The sequence below is a fragment of the Aotus nancymaae genome, unplaced genomic scaffold, assembly GCF_030222135.1.
Source record: "Aotus nancymaae isolate 86718 unplaced genomic scaffold, 86718_ANA_hifiasm-v0.15.2.pri h1tg000028l, whole genome shotgun sequence".
Classification (NCBI taxonomy): domain Eukaryota; kingdom Metazoa; phylum Chordata; class Mammalia; order Primates; family Aotidae; genus Aotus; species Aotus nancymaae.
Window position 1 is genome coordinate 12,222,765 of NW_026988441.1, and position 15,461 is coordinate 12,238,225.

The 15,461-nt window shown below is 55.7% G+C and overlaps 2 protein-coding genes across 6 annotated transcripts; both read right to left on the reverse strand.

The window, feature by feature from the left end:
• Positions 1 to 452: 452 nt before the first annotated feature.
• TMEM145 (transmembrane protein 145) lies at positions 453 to 10,617 on the reverse strand. 5 transcript variants are annotated; one of them, XM_064381264.1, is made up of 16 exons: positions 10,430 to 10,549; positions 9,576 to 9,650; positions 9,373 to 9,450; positions 9,204 to 9,290; positions 9,010 to 9,111; positions 8,827 to 8,911; positions 8,645 to 8,716; positions 8,465 to 8,533; positions 7,889 to 7,969; positions 7,710 to 7,788; positions 7,485 to 7,578; positions 6,580 to 6,752; positions 6,282 to 6,384; positions 5,044 to 5,164; positions 1,732 to 1,938; positions 459 to 785 (listed from the first exon to the last, which is right to left on the reverse strand). In XM_064381264.1, the coding sequence occupies exons 1-16, from the start codon at positions 10,547 to 10,549 to the stop codon at positions 598 to 600; spliced, it is 1,734 nt and encodes a 577-aa protein (XP_064237334.1). In that variant the 3' UTR covers positions 459 to 597. The 5 variants fall into 5 exon arrangements, 4 of the variants coding, with proteins under 4 accessions (XP_012316930.1, XP_064237334.1, XP_064237335.1 ...); XM_064381265.1 differs by having other exon boundaries at positions 621 to 785; positions 1,732 to 2,000; XR_010344257.1 differs by lacking the exon at positions 459 to 785 and adding an exon at positions 2,806 to 2,921 and having other exon boundaries at positions 1,860 to 1,938.
• A 3,688-nt stretch (positions 10,618 to 14,305) lies between these two features.
• PRR19 (proline rich 19) lies at positions 14,306 to 15,461 on the reverse strand. The gene is made up of 2 exons (XM_012461521.2): positions 14,861 to 15,461; positions 14,306 to 14,775 (listed from the first exon to the last, which is right to left on the reverse strand). The coding sequence occupies exons 1-2, from the start codon at positions 15,459 to 15,461 to the stop codon at positions 14,306 to 14,308; spliced, it is 1,071 nt and encodes a 356-aa protein (XP_012316944.2).

Sequence of the window (15,461 nt, forward strand, 5' to 3'; positions counted from 1 at the left end):
CGGTCAGAGCGGCCCTAGGAGGACTGCGGAGCGTCCAACCCCCAACCCTCCATAAAGGGAGACTTCCGGGGAAATTCCCCGCCCAATTTGTTCCGAGCCGCATGCGCCGCAGCGACCTCCTGGGCCTGCCAGGGGAGAATCACACATGCGCAGTGCTAAGATCGTAACCCAAACTCTGGGTGCCTGTGGTTGAGCAAAGCATGGGCCACTGGAGGGCGCATCTACCTCTGAGTGAGGAAGGGAAGGCAAAAATAAAGGAGCGGTGCTAGAAGACCCTGCTCTGTCATCTTCAATGTTCCCAGATTCTGGGATAACATAAAGATCAGGTTACACAGGCCCCTGCCTCCGGTCCCAAATTCCCATTTCACAGATGGACACACTGAGGTCCCGAGCCTGACATGGTTCTGGCTCAGCCCTGCCGCTGAACACCATCAAGATGTAAAAAACCCATGTTATAAATAAAAACTCAACGAATCCTTTTTATTTTGGCAAGAAGGGGGAAAATGTCTTTCTGCCACGGACCCGAATGAAGGCCCCCGGAATGGAGATAGGGGCGGACGGAGCACGGGTCCGAGGTAACAGATCCAAGGGAGAGTTTCAGGGTCGAGACCAGCATCGCAATATCCATCCCGGGGTCGCAGAGTCCTGGAGAGTCACAGGCAGGGTCCCGGCGGTCACCATGGGTGTTCCGGAGTCCAGCGGGGTCAGAAGTCTCGAAGGGGGCCAGGGGGCCGGAGGTCGCGGAACAGCGGGAGCCCAGAATCCGGCGCCGCTCGGGGCAGGGGCTGAGGGAGTGGACGGGAGAGCGGCTCCCGCGGGACTGTTTGGCACCAGAGGGGTGGGGGGCGGGACGCAGCGCACCCAACCTGGGCGCGCGAGGTGGGAAGGGTCGGGAAGGCCCGGGATGGCCGAGCTCTGGGGCCGGGATAAAGCAGGGGTCCGGAGCCCGGCCGGGGCCCGGTGCGCGGCCCATGGGGCAGGGGCGGGCAGGGGTGCTCAGACCGGGGGTGCAGTGCCCCCGGCCGTGTGCATGCTGAAGTATTCGGTGAAGCCGGTGTGCGGCGCCGCCGTCTGAGGCACGAGCGGCTGGTAGGGCGGCGTCGGGCCGTCCCAGCCCGGGTCGGCAGCCTTGGGGAACCGAGCGGGAGGGGGCGGGGAGACTGCGCCCGGCTCGGCCATGGTCACCACGCGGCCCCTCGGGGCCACTGCCGCCGCTACCGCCGTCTCCTCCACCTGCTTCCCGGCCTGGGAGGGGGGTCAGGGTCAGAGGCCGTCCAGGACCCTCGGGGGGCAGATGCGGCCCCGAAGGCCCGTCCCCCTCCCCTCGAGAACCCTTCCACCCAGGTGTGGACGCACGTGTCAGTCAGGGAAGGACTGGGTGGCGGGGCGCCTGGGCAACGGGGCCAGGTACTCAAAGGGCGGCGTCGGGGCGCGCGGGGCGAACTCCGGCGGCTGCCGGGGAGCTGGGGGAGAGCCGCGGAAGGCGGGCGGTGGGGGCACGACACAGGGCGTCTGCGGGGGCGTGCGCAACAGCGCCAGGACCCAGTCGGGCAGGGTGGGCGCAGGCGCCGGGGGACGGTCGCGACGCGGTGTTGGGGCGCAGGGCGTGCGAAAGGCAGGGGGCGGGCTCATGCGCCGGGGCGCTGGGAGCGGCGGCGGGGCCGGGAGCGGGGTCAGATACTCCAGGGGCGGCGCCAGCAGCTCCTCGGGCGCTGGGGCCGCGGGGCTTACGGAGGAGGCGGGCGGGGGAATGGAGAAGAGCTCCGTGAAGTTGGGCACCGAGTCGCTGATGAACGTCACATTCCCATAGACGTGCTGCGGGAAGGCCTTGTCCGCCGATTGGCTCCCTCCCGGTCCAGGGACTCCGGCTGATGCGATCTGCGACGTGCGCACGTGGTACGGGAAGTTCTTGTTGGCCGCTGATGGGCGGGTCATGATCTGAGTCCAGGGCCAGGAGCAGGTGTGAGAGGCACTGTCAGGCCCGAGGCTGTCCCCATAAACTTGGGGTCCAAAGGATTCCCTTTCAGTTGACATCCCCCACACTTCCCGGAAGCCATTCAGACTGGATTAGGCGCCTCCCCTGGGCTCTGGACCTGACCTTTTCCCTTCAACACAACTCTGCCAGTGCTTCCTCCATCAGAGCCCTGATCACTGAGCTATCACCATCACTGATTGGTTAGGGTCAGTGTCCTGCACTGCATGACAGCCACTGGCCGCATGTGGCTTAAATTTAATCAAAATTAAATTTAAATTTTGGTTTGTCAGTCACACTCCCCACTACACACTCACTACACACTACCCACCTTCAAGTGCTCAACAGCCGCATGTGATTAGTAGTTCCCATATTGGAAAGTGCAGATAATATAATATTTTCATAAATACAGAAAGTTCAATTGAACAGCAACTAATAGATTCTAGAATGCCTCAATGAGGTAGGAACCAGACTTTTCTGTTCCCTACTGAGTCCCCAGTACCTTCTACAACTATGCCTGGCACATATAAGCCTTCAATAAATATTGGTGGGCTGGGCGAGGTAGCTCATGCCTGTAATCTCAGCACTTTGGGAGGCTGAGGAGGGTGGATCACGAGGTCAGGAGTTCCAGACCAGACTGGCTCACACAGTGAAACCCCATCTCTACTAAAAATACAAAAATTGGCTTGGCACAGTGACCTGTAATCCCAGCACTTTGGGAGGCCGAGACGGGTGGATCATGATGTCAGGAGATCAAGACCATCCTGGCTCACACAGTGAAACCCCAACTCTGCTAAAAATACAAAAAATTACCCGAGGGTGGTAGCAGGCACCTGAAGTCCCAGCTACTCCAGAGGCTGAGACACGAGAATCACTTGAACCCGGGAGGTGGAGGCTGCCGTGAGCTGAGATCACACCACTACACTCCAGCCTGAGCAACAGAGCAAGTCTCAAAAAAAAAAAAAAAAAAATTACAAAAATTAACTAGGTGCGGTGGCTCATGCCTATAATCCCAACACTGTGGGAGGCTGAGGTGGATGGATCACCTGAGGTCAGGAGTCTGAGACCAGCATGGCCAACATGGTGAAACCCTGTCTCTACTAAAAATACAAAAATTAGGCAGGTGTAGTGGTGCACCTGTAATCCTAGCTACTCGAGAGGCTGAGGCAGAAGAATTGCTTGAACCCAGGAGGTAGAGGTTGCAGTGAGCCGAGATCACGCCATGCACTCCAGCCTGAGCAACAGAGCAAGATTCCGTCTCGAAAAAAAAAAAAATTAAAATAAATAAATAAATACTGGTGAAATGTAGGGATGTCTGGTACCAGTTAGTCTGACAGGCCATTCGGGCAGGGACTGGGTGTGACTCCATCGCCACACCCTGGAAGTCTAACACAGCTCCTCTAAGGTTGTGCTAAAAAAAAAGAACAAGGAGCTGAAAGCCATGCGCAGTGGGATACCCAGGTGGAGCTGTGCTGAGCTAATGCAAGCATCCTTAGGAAGGAAGCTGGTGGAGATAAAGCAGGAAGGGCGCTGCGCTTGCCATTTTGAGCCTGCATGCCACCTCTGGGATCCGTAGCTGAGTGTGGGATCTGGGGCACGTTGATTAAACTCCCTGAGCCTTGCTGAGGGGAAAAGGGATTGTAGCGCCTACTTGGAAAAATGAGAGGGTGGAAATGAAAACCACTGATGCAGAGCCCAGCACATGGCAGGTTCTCAGTGTTTCTCCTCTTCCTGTCCCTTTCTGACTTCCTGCAGAGCTTCAGGATGGACCGGTCTGGGAAGATGAGGAAGTCTGTACCTAAGTCCGGCTCTGAGGTAAAGGATGGGACCAGTCCCCTCCCTTGGTGGCTGGGCCCACTCCCTACACAGGGTACATTGTAGATCCCTGGAGTCAGAAGCTGGGACACTCAGTCATGCCTATTTCCCTTTCTGGTTCCCCCTCATTTCAGACCTTGTGGTCTGCTGGATAAGGATGGGGTTCAAAGTATTTGCCTGCCATCAAAGGCCACGGAGCCATGGCATGTCACTTCTCCTCTCTGGGCCTTAGCTTCCCCACTCTATGTAGTGGGAACAATGTCAATTATCTACCCTCTCCTGGAGCTGCTCTAACAATTAAACAAGAGGGCAGGAATAAATGCATATGGATGTTCCTAGAATGAAACAGACTGGTTCAAGACAGGTGCCCAGGGAACAGTTGATGAATAAATTAATGAATATTAGAACTGTCACCAATAAAGTCAGATAGGATGTGAACCAGAGCAAAGAACAGATGTGGTGCTGGGCCTCCTGATGCCTAGCTCTTAACACTGTCCAAACCCATAAGCCCAAAAGCTTCACCCTGTGCCACCCCAGCTGCTTCTTCCTGAACAATGGCCTGTGATGGCAGAATGTGGGGTAGGCAGGGGAGAGTGAAGTAGAGATCAAGGCGGGTGAGGAAGGCAGTGGGGATACAGAAGGGAAATGGAAGAATCTGGGGACACAGGGTCAGGAATGGAAATGGGGAGGGAAGGCAAATAGAGAGGATGGGTTGAGGAAAGAGGCCAGGACACAAGGTGAGAGAGAGGAACAGAAGAAAATGGACATGGGCCAGGCACAGTGGCTCACGCCTGTCATCCCAGCACTTTGGGAGGCCGAGGCGGGTGGATCACCTGAGGTCAGGAGTTCAAGACCCGCCTGACCAACATGGTGAAACCCTGTCTCTACTAAAAATACAAAAAATTAGCTGCATGTTGTGGTGGGCACCAGTAATCTGAGCTACTTAGGAGGCTGAGGCAGGGAGAACTGCTTGAACCCTGGAGGAATAAGTTGCAAGAAGTCGTGATCGGGCCATTGCACTCCAGCCTGGGTGACAGAGCAAGACTCCATCTCAAAAAAAAGAAGAAGAAAATGGACTCTGAGGGACACAGTAGAGGAGGCTGCAGGAACCCAGCAGGCTCTCCATACAGGGAGAATGACTAAAGGGAAAATGGATCCAGACCTCAAAATAGGAGGTCCAGCACTTCAGGTATAGGAGCCTCATGCATCTTCTGCCCTCAGATCCTCCCCTCTACCCCCCGGATGCCCATCCTCACCAGGAACACGCCATGGGCGTATAAGTGAATCCCCAGCTGGATGCCATTGACAATCTTCTCCCGGGCCCACTTGGGGATGCCGAAATTGGCAATCAGGGCCATGACAGGAACTGCAAAGAACCTGAAGGGGAATATTGGGTCAGCAGAGAGACTGCTTCTGTCCTCCACCCCACCCTATGGCCCCACCTCCCCGGCCATGTACACACACGGACCCCAGGCAGGTCCCAAACTGGAAGGAAGCCAGTGTGACCTTCAGAAACCAGAGATCAAAAGGGGGGAATTCTGAGGGGCAAGGACGAGGTTGAATTTAACTCAGTTCCACACCACCTCAGATCCTAGCATCTAATAAGAAATCAATAGATATTTGATGAATGAATGAACAAATGATAATAACAAATAAGGACTTATTGCATGCCAGGCCTGTTTCTAAGTATTTGATGTAGATAAACTCATTTAACTCTCACAGTGACTCTATGAGGCAGATGAAATTTCCATCCCAATAGGTAAGGAAACTGAGGCAGAGAGACGTTAATGGGCTTGTCTGAGGTCACATCATCTATAAGCTTTAGAGCTGGGATCTGAATCCAGGCATTCTGGCTCAGAATCTGCCAGCCTTATTACTATGTTATGGTGAACAATAATAATTACAATAGTTTTGGGTTTTTTTAAAAAAAACAGAGTCTCACTCTCTTGCCCAGGCTGGAGTGAAGTGACACGATCTCAGCTCTATGAAACCTTGGCCTCCCAGGTTCAAGCGATTCTTCTGCCTCTCCTGAGATTACAGGCATGCACCACCTTGCCTGGCTAATTTTCTTGTATTTTTAGTAGAGACAGGGTTTCACCATGTTGGCCAAACTGGTCTTGAACTCCTGATCTCAAGTGATCCACCTGCCTCCCAAAGTGCTGGGATTACAGGCTAAACCACCGCACCCAGCCTACAATAGTTTTTACTGAACATTTACTATGTGCCAGATACTTGGCCCTCATATAGTGGCCTATGCTTGCTCAAGATATCCCTTTGAGGAGATCCTGTTTTGTTTTTGTTTTTGTTTTTGTTTTGAGACGGAGTCTTGCTCTGTCACCAGGCTGGAGTGCAGTGGCACAATCTCAGCTCACTGCAACCTCTGCCTCCTGTGTTCAAGCGATTCTTCTGCCTCAGCCTCCCGAGTAGCTGGGACCACAGATGCATGCCACCACACCCGGCTAATTTTTGTACTTTAGTAGAGATGGGTTTTCACCATGTTGGCCAGGATGGTCTCGATCTCTTGACCTCGTGATCCGCTCGCCTCGGCCTCCCAAAGTGCTGGGATTACAGGAGTGAGCCACCGCGCCCGGCCGATCCTGTTGTTTTATGGGTAAACCTGATGCACTTCTTATGAAAGTAATTTTTCACAATGTGAGTGACAGATTCTAAGTGACAGCTGCCTGAGTTACAAGCCCACCTTCCTCACTATGGAGGGCCTGAGATAGGGAGCAGTCACTTCTGGGGAGCCCTGGGAGGGAGGCAGGGACAGGCTGGGGCCCACCAATTCTCACCAGAGCGTATAGGCAGCAAAGAAGGGCACATAAAAGGGCTGCTTCTCGGGAAAGTGGCGCAGCGAGATGAGCACAGCGTAGCAGAACCACACGTAGGCCGCCACCTGCAGTCCGATGAGTCCGTAGCCGGCCGGCGACTCATACGTGTACAGTACCTGACCCGGGTCAAAGAACTGGACCCGCGGGAGAGGGTCCATCACAGCCTGGCCTCCTGCCCTCTATTAGGGTCCCCGGACGCCACCCCTGGGCACTTGGGAACAGAAGTACTCGGTCAGAACAGAAGCAACAGGAGAGCCAGGCATGGAGACAGAAGCATATTGAGGTAGAGAGAGGGTGAAAAAGACAAGAAGAGAATAAATCAGCCACTGTGCCCAACATGGGGCTAAACACCTCCCATGTGTGAGTCTTTCCATCAGCATGTACTCAATGAGGTAGGTCTTATTATTGCTCCATTTCACAGAAGAGGAAACTGAGGCTAAGAGGGAAGTCCTTTGACCAAAGCCATACAGATGATAGAAAGCCTTAGAGGGGCCCCACAGGGTAGTTAAGATCATCCCAATTTTCCAAGAAGAAAATGGGCCCAGAGACGGGGTTGGCACCCAAGGTTAGCTAGGAAGTGGGGGAGCTGGTGTGAAATCCAGGCCTGTGTGACTCCTGAACTCTTAGCCACGATATTGAGCACAAATGTGATAGATGGTGAGAGACAGAGGGAGGAGGAATAAAGCTACTGCGGGATGGTGAAGAGAGGAGGAATCACTTAGACAGATGGGAAAGCAGAAAATCGAAGAGTGGGAGAGAGCGAGCCAGCGGGAGCTACGTGGGCAAGGGCGAGCAGACAGGTCAAGGGGGAGGTGGTGCCAAAAGCAGGGGTAGGCGGGGCCTGGCCAGGGGCCGGTGGGACTCACTTCCGCCTCGTAGATGAGCAGCACCACATGAGTGAGCGTGTACAGGGTCATGTAGACAGACAACTTCACGGAACCCGCATGGCTGATGCGGCCCCTGGCGGCAGGCCGTGAGGGGAGACAGCAGGGGTGGGGGCCGTCAGGGAGGAGGATGTGCCCACCCCCTCCAACCCTGTCCCTGCCCTGCTCCCCCACCAGCCGCCCCATGAGCACGCCCTGCCCGTGCACCGTGTCACTGTGAATCCCTTCCCCAGGAGGATGAGCATCAGCAGGAAGATGAGGAAGCTGGAGGAGAAGAGCAGTTTGGCTGGGAGAAGGGAGGAGGGAACGGCTCAGAGCCAAGCTCAGACCTAACGCCTGACCTGAGGCCCTGGCTCCACCCTCTCCCCACCCAGCTTCATTCTCACCCAAGATCTTCACACTCTCGTTGCCAATGCCATCGGTGGCATACTGACCCCAGTAGATGCAGAAAAACAGGAGGCTCAGGACTGGGGGGAGGATGGGCAGAGAGGAAAGGATAGAAAGTAGCTCTGGGGCATCACTGTCCTCTAGCACTACCATCCAGGTGGTCTGAGCCCCACCTCCTCCTTCAGGACTCCAGACCTTCTACCCTGCTCACCTGCTAGGAGACTCTGGAGTCCAGCCCCCAACCCTCCTCCCTCAGACCCAGGAGTCCAGGCCCCCAGCCCCTCCTCCCTCACACCCAGGAGTTCAGGCCCCCAGCCCCTCCTCCCTCAGACCCAGGAGTCCAGGCCCCCAGCCCCTCCTCCCTCACACCCAGGAGTTCAGGCTTCTATACCCACTCAAGGACCCAGGGGTTCAGGTCTCACCCCCTCCTCCCCCAGGAACCAGGGGTCCAGGCCTCAGCCCCTCCTCCCCTAGGACCCAGGATTCGAGGCCCCCAGGCATTCCTCTTAGGTCCAGGTGTCTGGCCGCAAGTCCCTCCTCTTCCAGAATGCAAAAGTTGGGACACTGAACCTCACCCTCTACTCCTGCTGCAGCCATGAACATTTTATAAGTTGTGTGGAGCAACTGACGGCCTTTCAGCAAATCTAGGAAGCAGGGTAAGGAAAGGTTATCCACAGGCAGAAAGGAAGAGCAGCTCACCTCCCCCACCCTGCTCCCTTCTATCTCCTCCCCCACACCCCATGTGCCAGACTCACATCCAAAGTAACAAGAGAGGAAGAAGATGAGGATGAAGATGAGGAGGAAGGTCACATCTGTCTCCAGAATCCCTGCCGATTTGGTAGGAGAAGTAAGGTTCATTCAGGTGGCTATCCCCTCAGTGGGCACCCAGCTCTGGTGGGCCAAGGAGAGCCTGGCTTCTGGGTCCCCACGTGCTCACCAAACTCATCAGCCGAGAAGTGTCGTGTCCAGAAGGACTTGCCATTGGTGAGGACCATCTCATACTCCAGCTGCAGTCCATCTCCCTGTGGGAAGTAGGGAGGCCTAAGGGGGGCCCTGGGCAGGTTGGGGTTGGCAGGAAGGCAAAGAGAAGGCGGCCCAGGTGGCCAGCCCAGCCCCTTACCCCACACTTGCTGAGCGCAATATACCACCACCTTTCACGCACTGAGCGGAAGCTGCGGCCACTGGAACAGCTCAGGTAGCGGGTTCCCTCCTCTGACACCACCTGGGGATAAGCAAGAAAGCTGAAGTGTGTCCTCGATGCCCCCAAGTCCTCAACCTTCAGCACCTGCCCACTCCCTCAGGCTGGGCCCTCACCTGACAGCCGGACCAGGCATACTGTGTGGTGAGGTTGATGACCTGGTTGTTCTCCGGCCGGATCACTGACTCCTTAGCCAGGCAGTCCTGGGGAAGGCAGGGACAGGGTCACTCCTTGGCCAGCCACGACCTTCTCCCCCTCCCTCTACGTCCTCTTCACAGCCCTCACCTTGTCCCCTGACTTGTACACAGCTGGCCACTGGGACGGGTCATCAAAATAGAGGAGGATGTTCTGACAGCACTTGGCCTGCAGACCAGAGATGTTGGGGGCCGGGAGCTGGGGCAGTCTGTGCCTTTGGAGGCCAAGGGAGTACCCAACCTCGGCACAGCGAGTACCCAACCTCAGCACAGCGAGTGTTGGGGGAGACTCACCTCAGGGTAGCGGAAACGGAAGTCCAGTCGGCCGTAATCCGAGAGGAAACAAAATCTTGTCAGGAACACCCAGTCCTGAAAAGGGGGCCCAGTCCGACCCTCTGCTGACTCCTTCAAGAACTGTCTACTCCATAGACTTCCAACTTTTCTTCCCTACCCCTCAGGGACCTGGCTTCCCAAGTACTAGAAGGAGACCAGGTCACCTCCAAAATCCTTCCCTGATCCCGTCACTGTGGGTCCAGGATTCCTGCTGCCCTGATTTTCTCCCTCCATTGCCCCCCCCAAGTTTCCTCCCCTCCTCTCAAATACTCCTCCCCACATTTCCCTGGAGCTCCCAGAAAGACCCTGGGGGCCAGATGCCCATCCTGGCCACTTCGTGTCCTGGCCACCATCTGACCCCATTCCCCCAATATCCACACTCCCCCGCACCCCACCCCTTGCTCCCAAAGACCATCCCGCAGCAGGGGAATCTTCCAAACGGCCCTCTCCCGGTCCAGAGCGGGAGTGAGGCGGTGAGCTCTTTAAGCTCGGGGCTCTCTGTTGAGTGAAAAGTGCTGTCCCTTCAGCACCACCTCTGCGCCACCCCCTTCCCAAACTCTGACTCTCCCAACCCGCTCTCCCTCCCTGCTCAGCTCTGACCTCAACGTCCCTCCTACAACCCCCAGGTCTGGTGGTGACCCCACGGGTCCCTGCCTCGACTCTGGCCCAGTCCCCCATCGCCCTCGGCTCCATTTCCCCAAAGCTCCGGGGTCCACCAGGAGGGGCGGCAGGGGGCGGGGTGGTACCCGCTCCCCTAGCCTCCCTCGCGTCCCCCGAGGGCGGGCGGGCGGCAGGGGAGGGCTCGGCATGCTCACCTCCTTGGAGCTAAGGTTGCCCCGCACGTACTTGGCCCGGGCGCGGGAGGGCAGTGACAACAGCAGGAGCAGCAGCGGCGGCAGCAGGCGGCGCAGCGCGGGCGCGCGCGGGGGCTCCATTCTGCCAGCTCCAGCCCCGGCTCCGCTCCGGCTCCCGCTCCGGCCCGGCGACGGAGGCGAGAGCGCGCGGGCCGGCCAGCGCGCGCCCCCGATTAAAGGGGCCGCCGGGTGCCGCGCTCCCCGCCCCCTTCTCCAGGAGGACCCAACTTGGCTCCCACCTTCTCCGCGTGGGAGGGGGACGCTCATCCTCTTTCACGCCTCCCCAGCCCTCTCCTCCTGGAGTCTCGTAGATACCTATGGTTCCCCATGTCCTAAATTGAACTCACGTCTTCCAAAGCCAAGCCTCCTCCAGACTGCCTTCTCCAGAACCCTAGACCCATGCTCTGTCCTAGCCTCCCCCCATTGTAGTCCCCAAACTATAGTTTTTTTGTTTGTTTGTTTGTTTGTTTTGAGGCAGAGTCTCGCTCTGTCGCCCAGGTTGGAGTGCAGGCGAGATCTCGGCTTAGTGCAAACTCTGCCTCCCGGGTTCAAGCGATTCTCCCGCCTCAGCCTCCGAAGGAGATGGAACTTAAGGCATACACCACCACGCCCAGCTAATTTTTGTATGTTTAGTAAAGACAGGTTTTCACCATGTTGGCCAAGATGGTCTCTAACTCTTCACCTCGTGATCCGCACGCCTGGGCCTCCCAAAGTGCTAGGATTACAGGTGTTAGCCACCATGCCCGGCCAGTTTTTTTTTTTTTTTTTTGAGATGGAGTCTTACTCTGTCACCCTGGCTAGAGTGCAGTGGCGCGATCTCGGCCCACTGCAACCTCTGCCTCTCAGGTTCAAGCTATTATCCTGCCTCAGCCTCCTGAGTAGCTGGGATTACAGGCGCCCACCACCACAGCTGGCTAATTTTTTTTGTATTTTTAGGACAGATGGGGTTTCACCATGTTGGCCAGGCTGGTCTCGAACTCCTGACCTCAGGTAATCCACCTGCCTCAGCCTCCCAAAGTGCTAGGATTACAGGTGTGAGCCACCGTGCCCAGCCAGCTATTCGACTGCTCATCCCCACCTCTATTGCAGCCACCCCCAGCTGTGTCCATCCTGGAGTTGCCAGCGTTCTAGATCTGGTGCACCCTGCAAAGTGCTCACAGAGGCACAGGGAGGGCAAGCCACTTGTTCTGAGTTACACCACATGGTGGTGGTGGAGCCCTCACTATAACCACTGTACCCGTCTTCTTTCTGACCATGACCTGTCACTGCTTACCATGCTGTGAAATTGGGTTGCTGTGAGACACAGAGGTGGTAGTGTGAGATATCCAAAAGTATTTTTCAAATCCAAGTTGAAATTACTTGGGTTCATTCAAATCCCAGCCTAGTCCCTACTTTGTCACTTGTCCACCATAAGACCTGGGCCCAGTCATTCAGCCCTGTGATCTGCCAGTCCAGTTCCCGCTATGCGGGTATCAACCGTATGGTTTCTCAGTGGACAACAGCAAGCCCTAGAAAGACTTTTCAGAGTAGAGGCCACGCCCTTCACCTTGATTTCCCTGATCAGACTCCAACAAACATGTCTAGCTTCATCCCTCTCCACTGCAGAAAACTGGGGGCTGCTCAAAATACCATTTTAAGAAAAAAATCTGAGCCAAGGGGCCAAGCTGGAAATATAAGTGAAACATTTTTGATGCAGAGCGTGGATCCCACAGAGGGGCCTGTGCAACTTGGCCAGTGGTTGCCAGGAAGGATTGTAGTTCTGCTGCCAGATTGTTTTTTTCTTTCTTTCTAAGAGAAGCCAGAAATGCAATTAAAAAAAAAAAAAAAAAAAGCAAACTGCCTGGTTTATAACAGTAGGCAATTGATTCAAACATTTAAAACATATCGTGGGTGAAATGAAAAAAAGCCTGTGGGCCAGATTCAGCCCTGATCTGCCACTCCTGCCCTGAGCCTGCACATACACTGTTCGCTGTGCTCAGAGGCCAGGAGGTGCTCAAGGGCAGGCCCAGACGTGGCTTACTCTAGGTCCCAGCATGGCCTAGAGATTTGCTGAGTGAAAATGGCTCTACATCTGCTATGTGCCCTCCTCTAGGACTTGCACATGCTGTTCCCCTTGGCTGAAATGTTCTTTTCCTCAAGTGGCAAGTTTCCACCAACCTTGAAAAATACAGGGTTGGCAGAACACAGTAGCTCGTGCCTGGAATTGAAGCAGTTTGGGAGGCCAAGGTGGGAGGATCACGAGATCAGGAGTTTGAGGCCAGCCTGGCCAACATGGCGAAACCCCATCTCTACTAAAAATACAAAAATCAGCAGGGTATGGTGGCGCACACCTGTAATCTTAGCTCCTTTGGAGGCTAAGGCAGGAGAATCCTTTGAACCTGGGAGGCGGAGGCTGCAGTGAGCCACGATTGTGCCATTGTACTCCAAAAAAGGGCGGTCAGATCACAAGGTCAGGAGTTCAAGACTAGCCTGATGAAAATGGTGAAACCCTGTCTCTACTAAATATACAAAAATTAGCCAAGTGTGGTGGCGTGCACCTATAATCCCAGCCACTGAGGAGGCTGAGGTAGAAGAAACGCTAGAATCTTGAATCCAGGAGGTGGAGGTTGCAGTGAGCTGAGATCACACCCACTGCACTCCAGCCTGGGTGACAGAGCGAGACTCTGTCTCAAAAAAAAAATAGAAAGACGGCCGGGAGTGGTGGCTCACGCCTGTAATCCCAGCACTTTGGGAGGCCGAGGCGGGTGGATCACGAGGTCAACAGATCGAGACCATCCTGGTCAATATGGTGAAACCCCGTCTCTACTAAAAATACAAAAAACTAGCTAGGCATGGTGGCACATGCCTGTAATCCCAGCTACTCAGGAGGCTGAGGCAGGAGAATTGCCTGAACCCAGGAGGCGGAGGTTGCGGTGAGCCGAGATCGCGCCATTGCACTCCAGCCTGGGTAACAAGAGCGAAACTCCATCTCAAAAAAAAAAAAATAGAAAGAAAAGAAAAGAATAGTCAGGCACAGTGGGTCATGCTTGTAATCCCAGCACTTTGGGAGGCTGAGGCAGGTGGATTACGAGGTCAGAAGTTCAAAACCAGCCTGGCCAATACAGTGAAACCCCATCTTTACTAAAAATCCAAAAATTATCTGGGCGTGCTGGTGAGTGCCTGTAATCCCAGCTACTCAGGAGGCTGAGGCAGGAGAATCACTTGAACCTGGGAGGCAGAGATCGCACTGAGCCAAGATTGCGTGCGCCACTGCACTCCAGCCTGGGCGACAGAGCTAGACTCTGCCAGAAAAGAAAAAGGAAAAGGAAAAGAAAAAAGGAAGGGAAGGGGAGGGGGGTGAAGGGAAGGGAAAAGGGAAGGAAATCTGTGTCAGCTTTTCCATGCATAATTTCCTCCTCACTAGGTCAGTCATTGCTCCCTCCTTGGACTGCCCCAGCTACTGCACCTCTCTCACTGTCCTAGACACAACCATTGGAGCTGAGGTTGTGTATGCCCACCACCAAACTGGGAGCCTGATGAGGACAAGGCCTTGGTCTCACTCACCCTGGGGCCCCAGGATCACCAGAGCTCAAGGTCAGGTACAGGGTTAGCCACAGTGTACCTATGTGTTGGACTAAGTGAAGTCCCAAGTTTTCCCCATCACACTGGCTCCTCAGGCCCTATGAAGGTAACAAGTGACAGTACCTTCCCTTCCACCTTGGACCTAGAACTCAGAGCTAAGGAAAGCTGCTCTCCTGGGTCAGCAACTCACTGAAAATCAAGAGGACCATAGAAGTACTTTATTGAGGTCACTGGGAGTACAAGATATCTGTCCCTAGCCCTCACCTCAACCCCTCCTCAATATAGTCTCATGGGTGGAAAAGACCAGGCTTCTGGACTGCTCTGGGCCACTACCCAGGAGAGGCTGGGCAGCGGGGCAGGGGGCCTGGGGATCCAGTCCAGGACAGAGGTCTGGGGCAACAGGGGTGATGAAGGCTGAGGCACGGGCTGAGGGGTTCCAATCCCCCAGGGCAGAGGAGGGGGTGGCGTGGCCACCAGCCAGATGCTTTTTAGCAAGTCAAATGCTGTTGGGGGACCCCAGGCTGCCCCAGATGGTGAAGACAGTGAAGGCAAGGGGGGTGGCCAGTGACCTCTTGACGGTGCCAGGCTCCCCCTATGCACAGTGGGCATGCTGGAGGTGTGGGGCATGGGGAAGGTAAACTCTTTTGCCCCTTGTTGCTTCCTTTGCCTCTCCTCCTCTGGGACTTGATCGGGGTTATTGATCCAGAAGGGTGTCATCCTTCTCTCAGAGCCCCCAGGCTTGGCCCCTGGCACAAACGAAAGAAGCATAGAGGCCAGGTGAACTAGAGCAGACAAAGGAAAGGGGAGTGCAGGGGAAAGAGGGAGGCTCACCTGTCAAGGGTGGCTGGCAGCCCCGGAACACCAGGGCAAGGTCAGGCACACAACCATGGCAGGCCTGCAAGGTGTGCACGATGGTATCCCTGGCATCCTGAACCAGGTTCCTCCGGGGGAAGGCCTGTGGCAAACTCAGCTGGCGCTGCAGCTCTGCCAGCAGTTGCCCCATGCCAGGCAACTCTGGGGAACTGGGTGGGCCTGGGCCTGAACCTCCAGGAACCTGGTTCTCTTTGTCCCTGGACTGTGAGGTTGGCTGCTGGGCCCTCCCTGGGCTTGGGGAGGGCTTGGCAGAGAGTGTGGGACTGCCTGGTGCCAGGGTTCCACTGCTGAGCAGCCTTCCAACATCTAGGGATTTCACCTCATGGTTGAAGAGACCCCGGTGCTCCCGGCTCAGCCGGCCCTGGGTTATGACCACGAGCTTGGAGGCAGTAGGGTCCACAGGTGGATCCTGAATGGCCACAGGAGGATCATGATGGGCTAATGGCCGGCGGCTGCCCAGCAGGGCTTTGTTACGTTCCCGCCTAGTCTTCCGACGGCGGACACGACCAGGTTTCTCAGGCCGCTGGAAAGGCTGGAAGACTGGTCCCTGGGTATCCAT

Excerpts from the sequence above, each read along its gene's own strand:
- TMEM145 (XM_064381264.1), bottom strand. The coding sequence starts at position 10,549 with ATGGAGCCCCCGCGCGCGCCCGCGCTGCGCCGCCTGCTGCCGCCGCTG. Across the intron at positions 9,112-9,203 it reads ATGCCTGGTCCGGCTGTCAG|GTGGTGTCAGAGGAGGGAAC; the intron begins GTGAGGGCCCAG and ends GCTTATCCCCAG. Across the intron at positions 7,789-7,888 it reads CGAGAGTGTGAAGATCTTGG|CCAAACTGCTCTTCTCCTCC; the intron begins GTGAGAATGAAG and ends CCCTTCTCCCAG.
- PRR19 (XM_012461521.2), bottom strand. The coding sequence starts at position 15,461 with ATGGATACCCAGGGACCAGTCTTCCAGCCTTTCCAGCGGCCTGAGAAA. Across the intron at positions 14,776-14,860 it reads CTGCCAGCCACCCTTGACAG|GGGCCAAGCCTGGGGGCTCT; the intron begins GTGAGCCTCCCT and ends CGTTTGTGCCAG.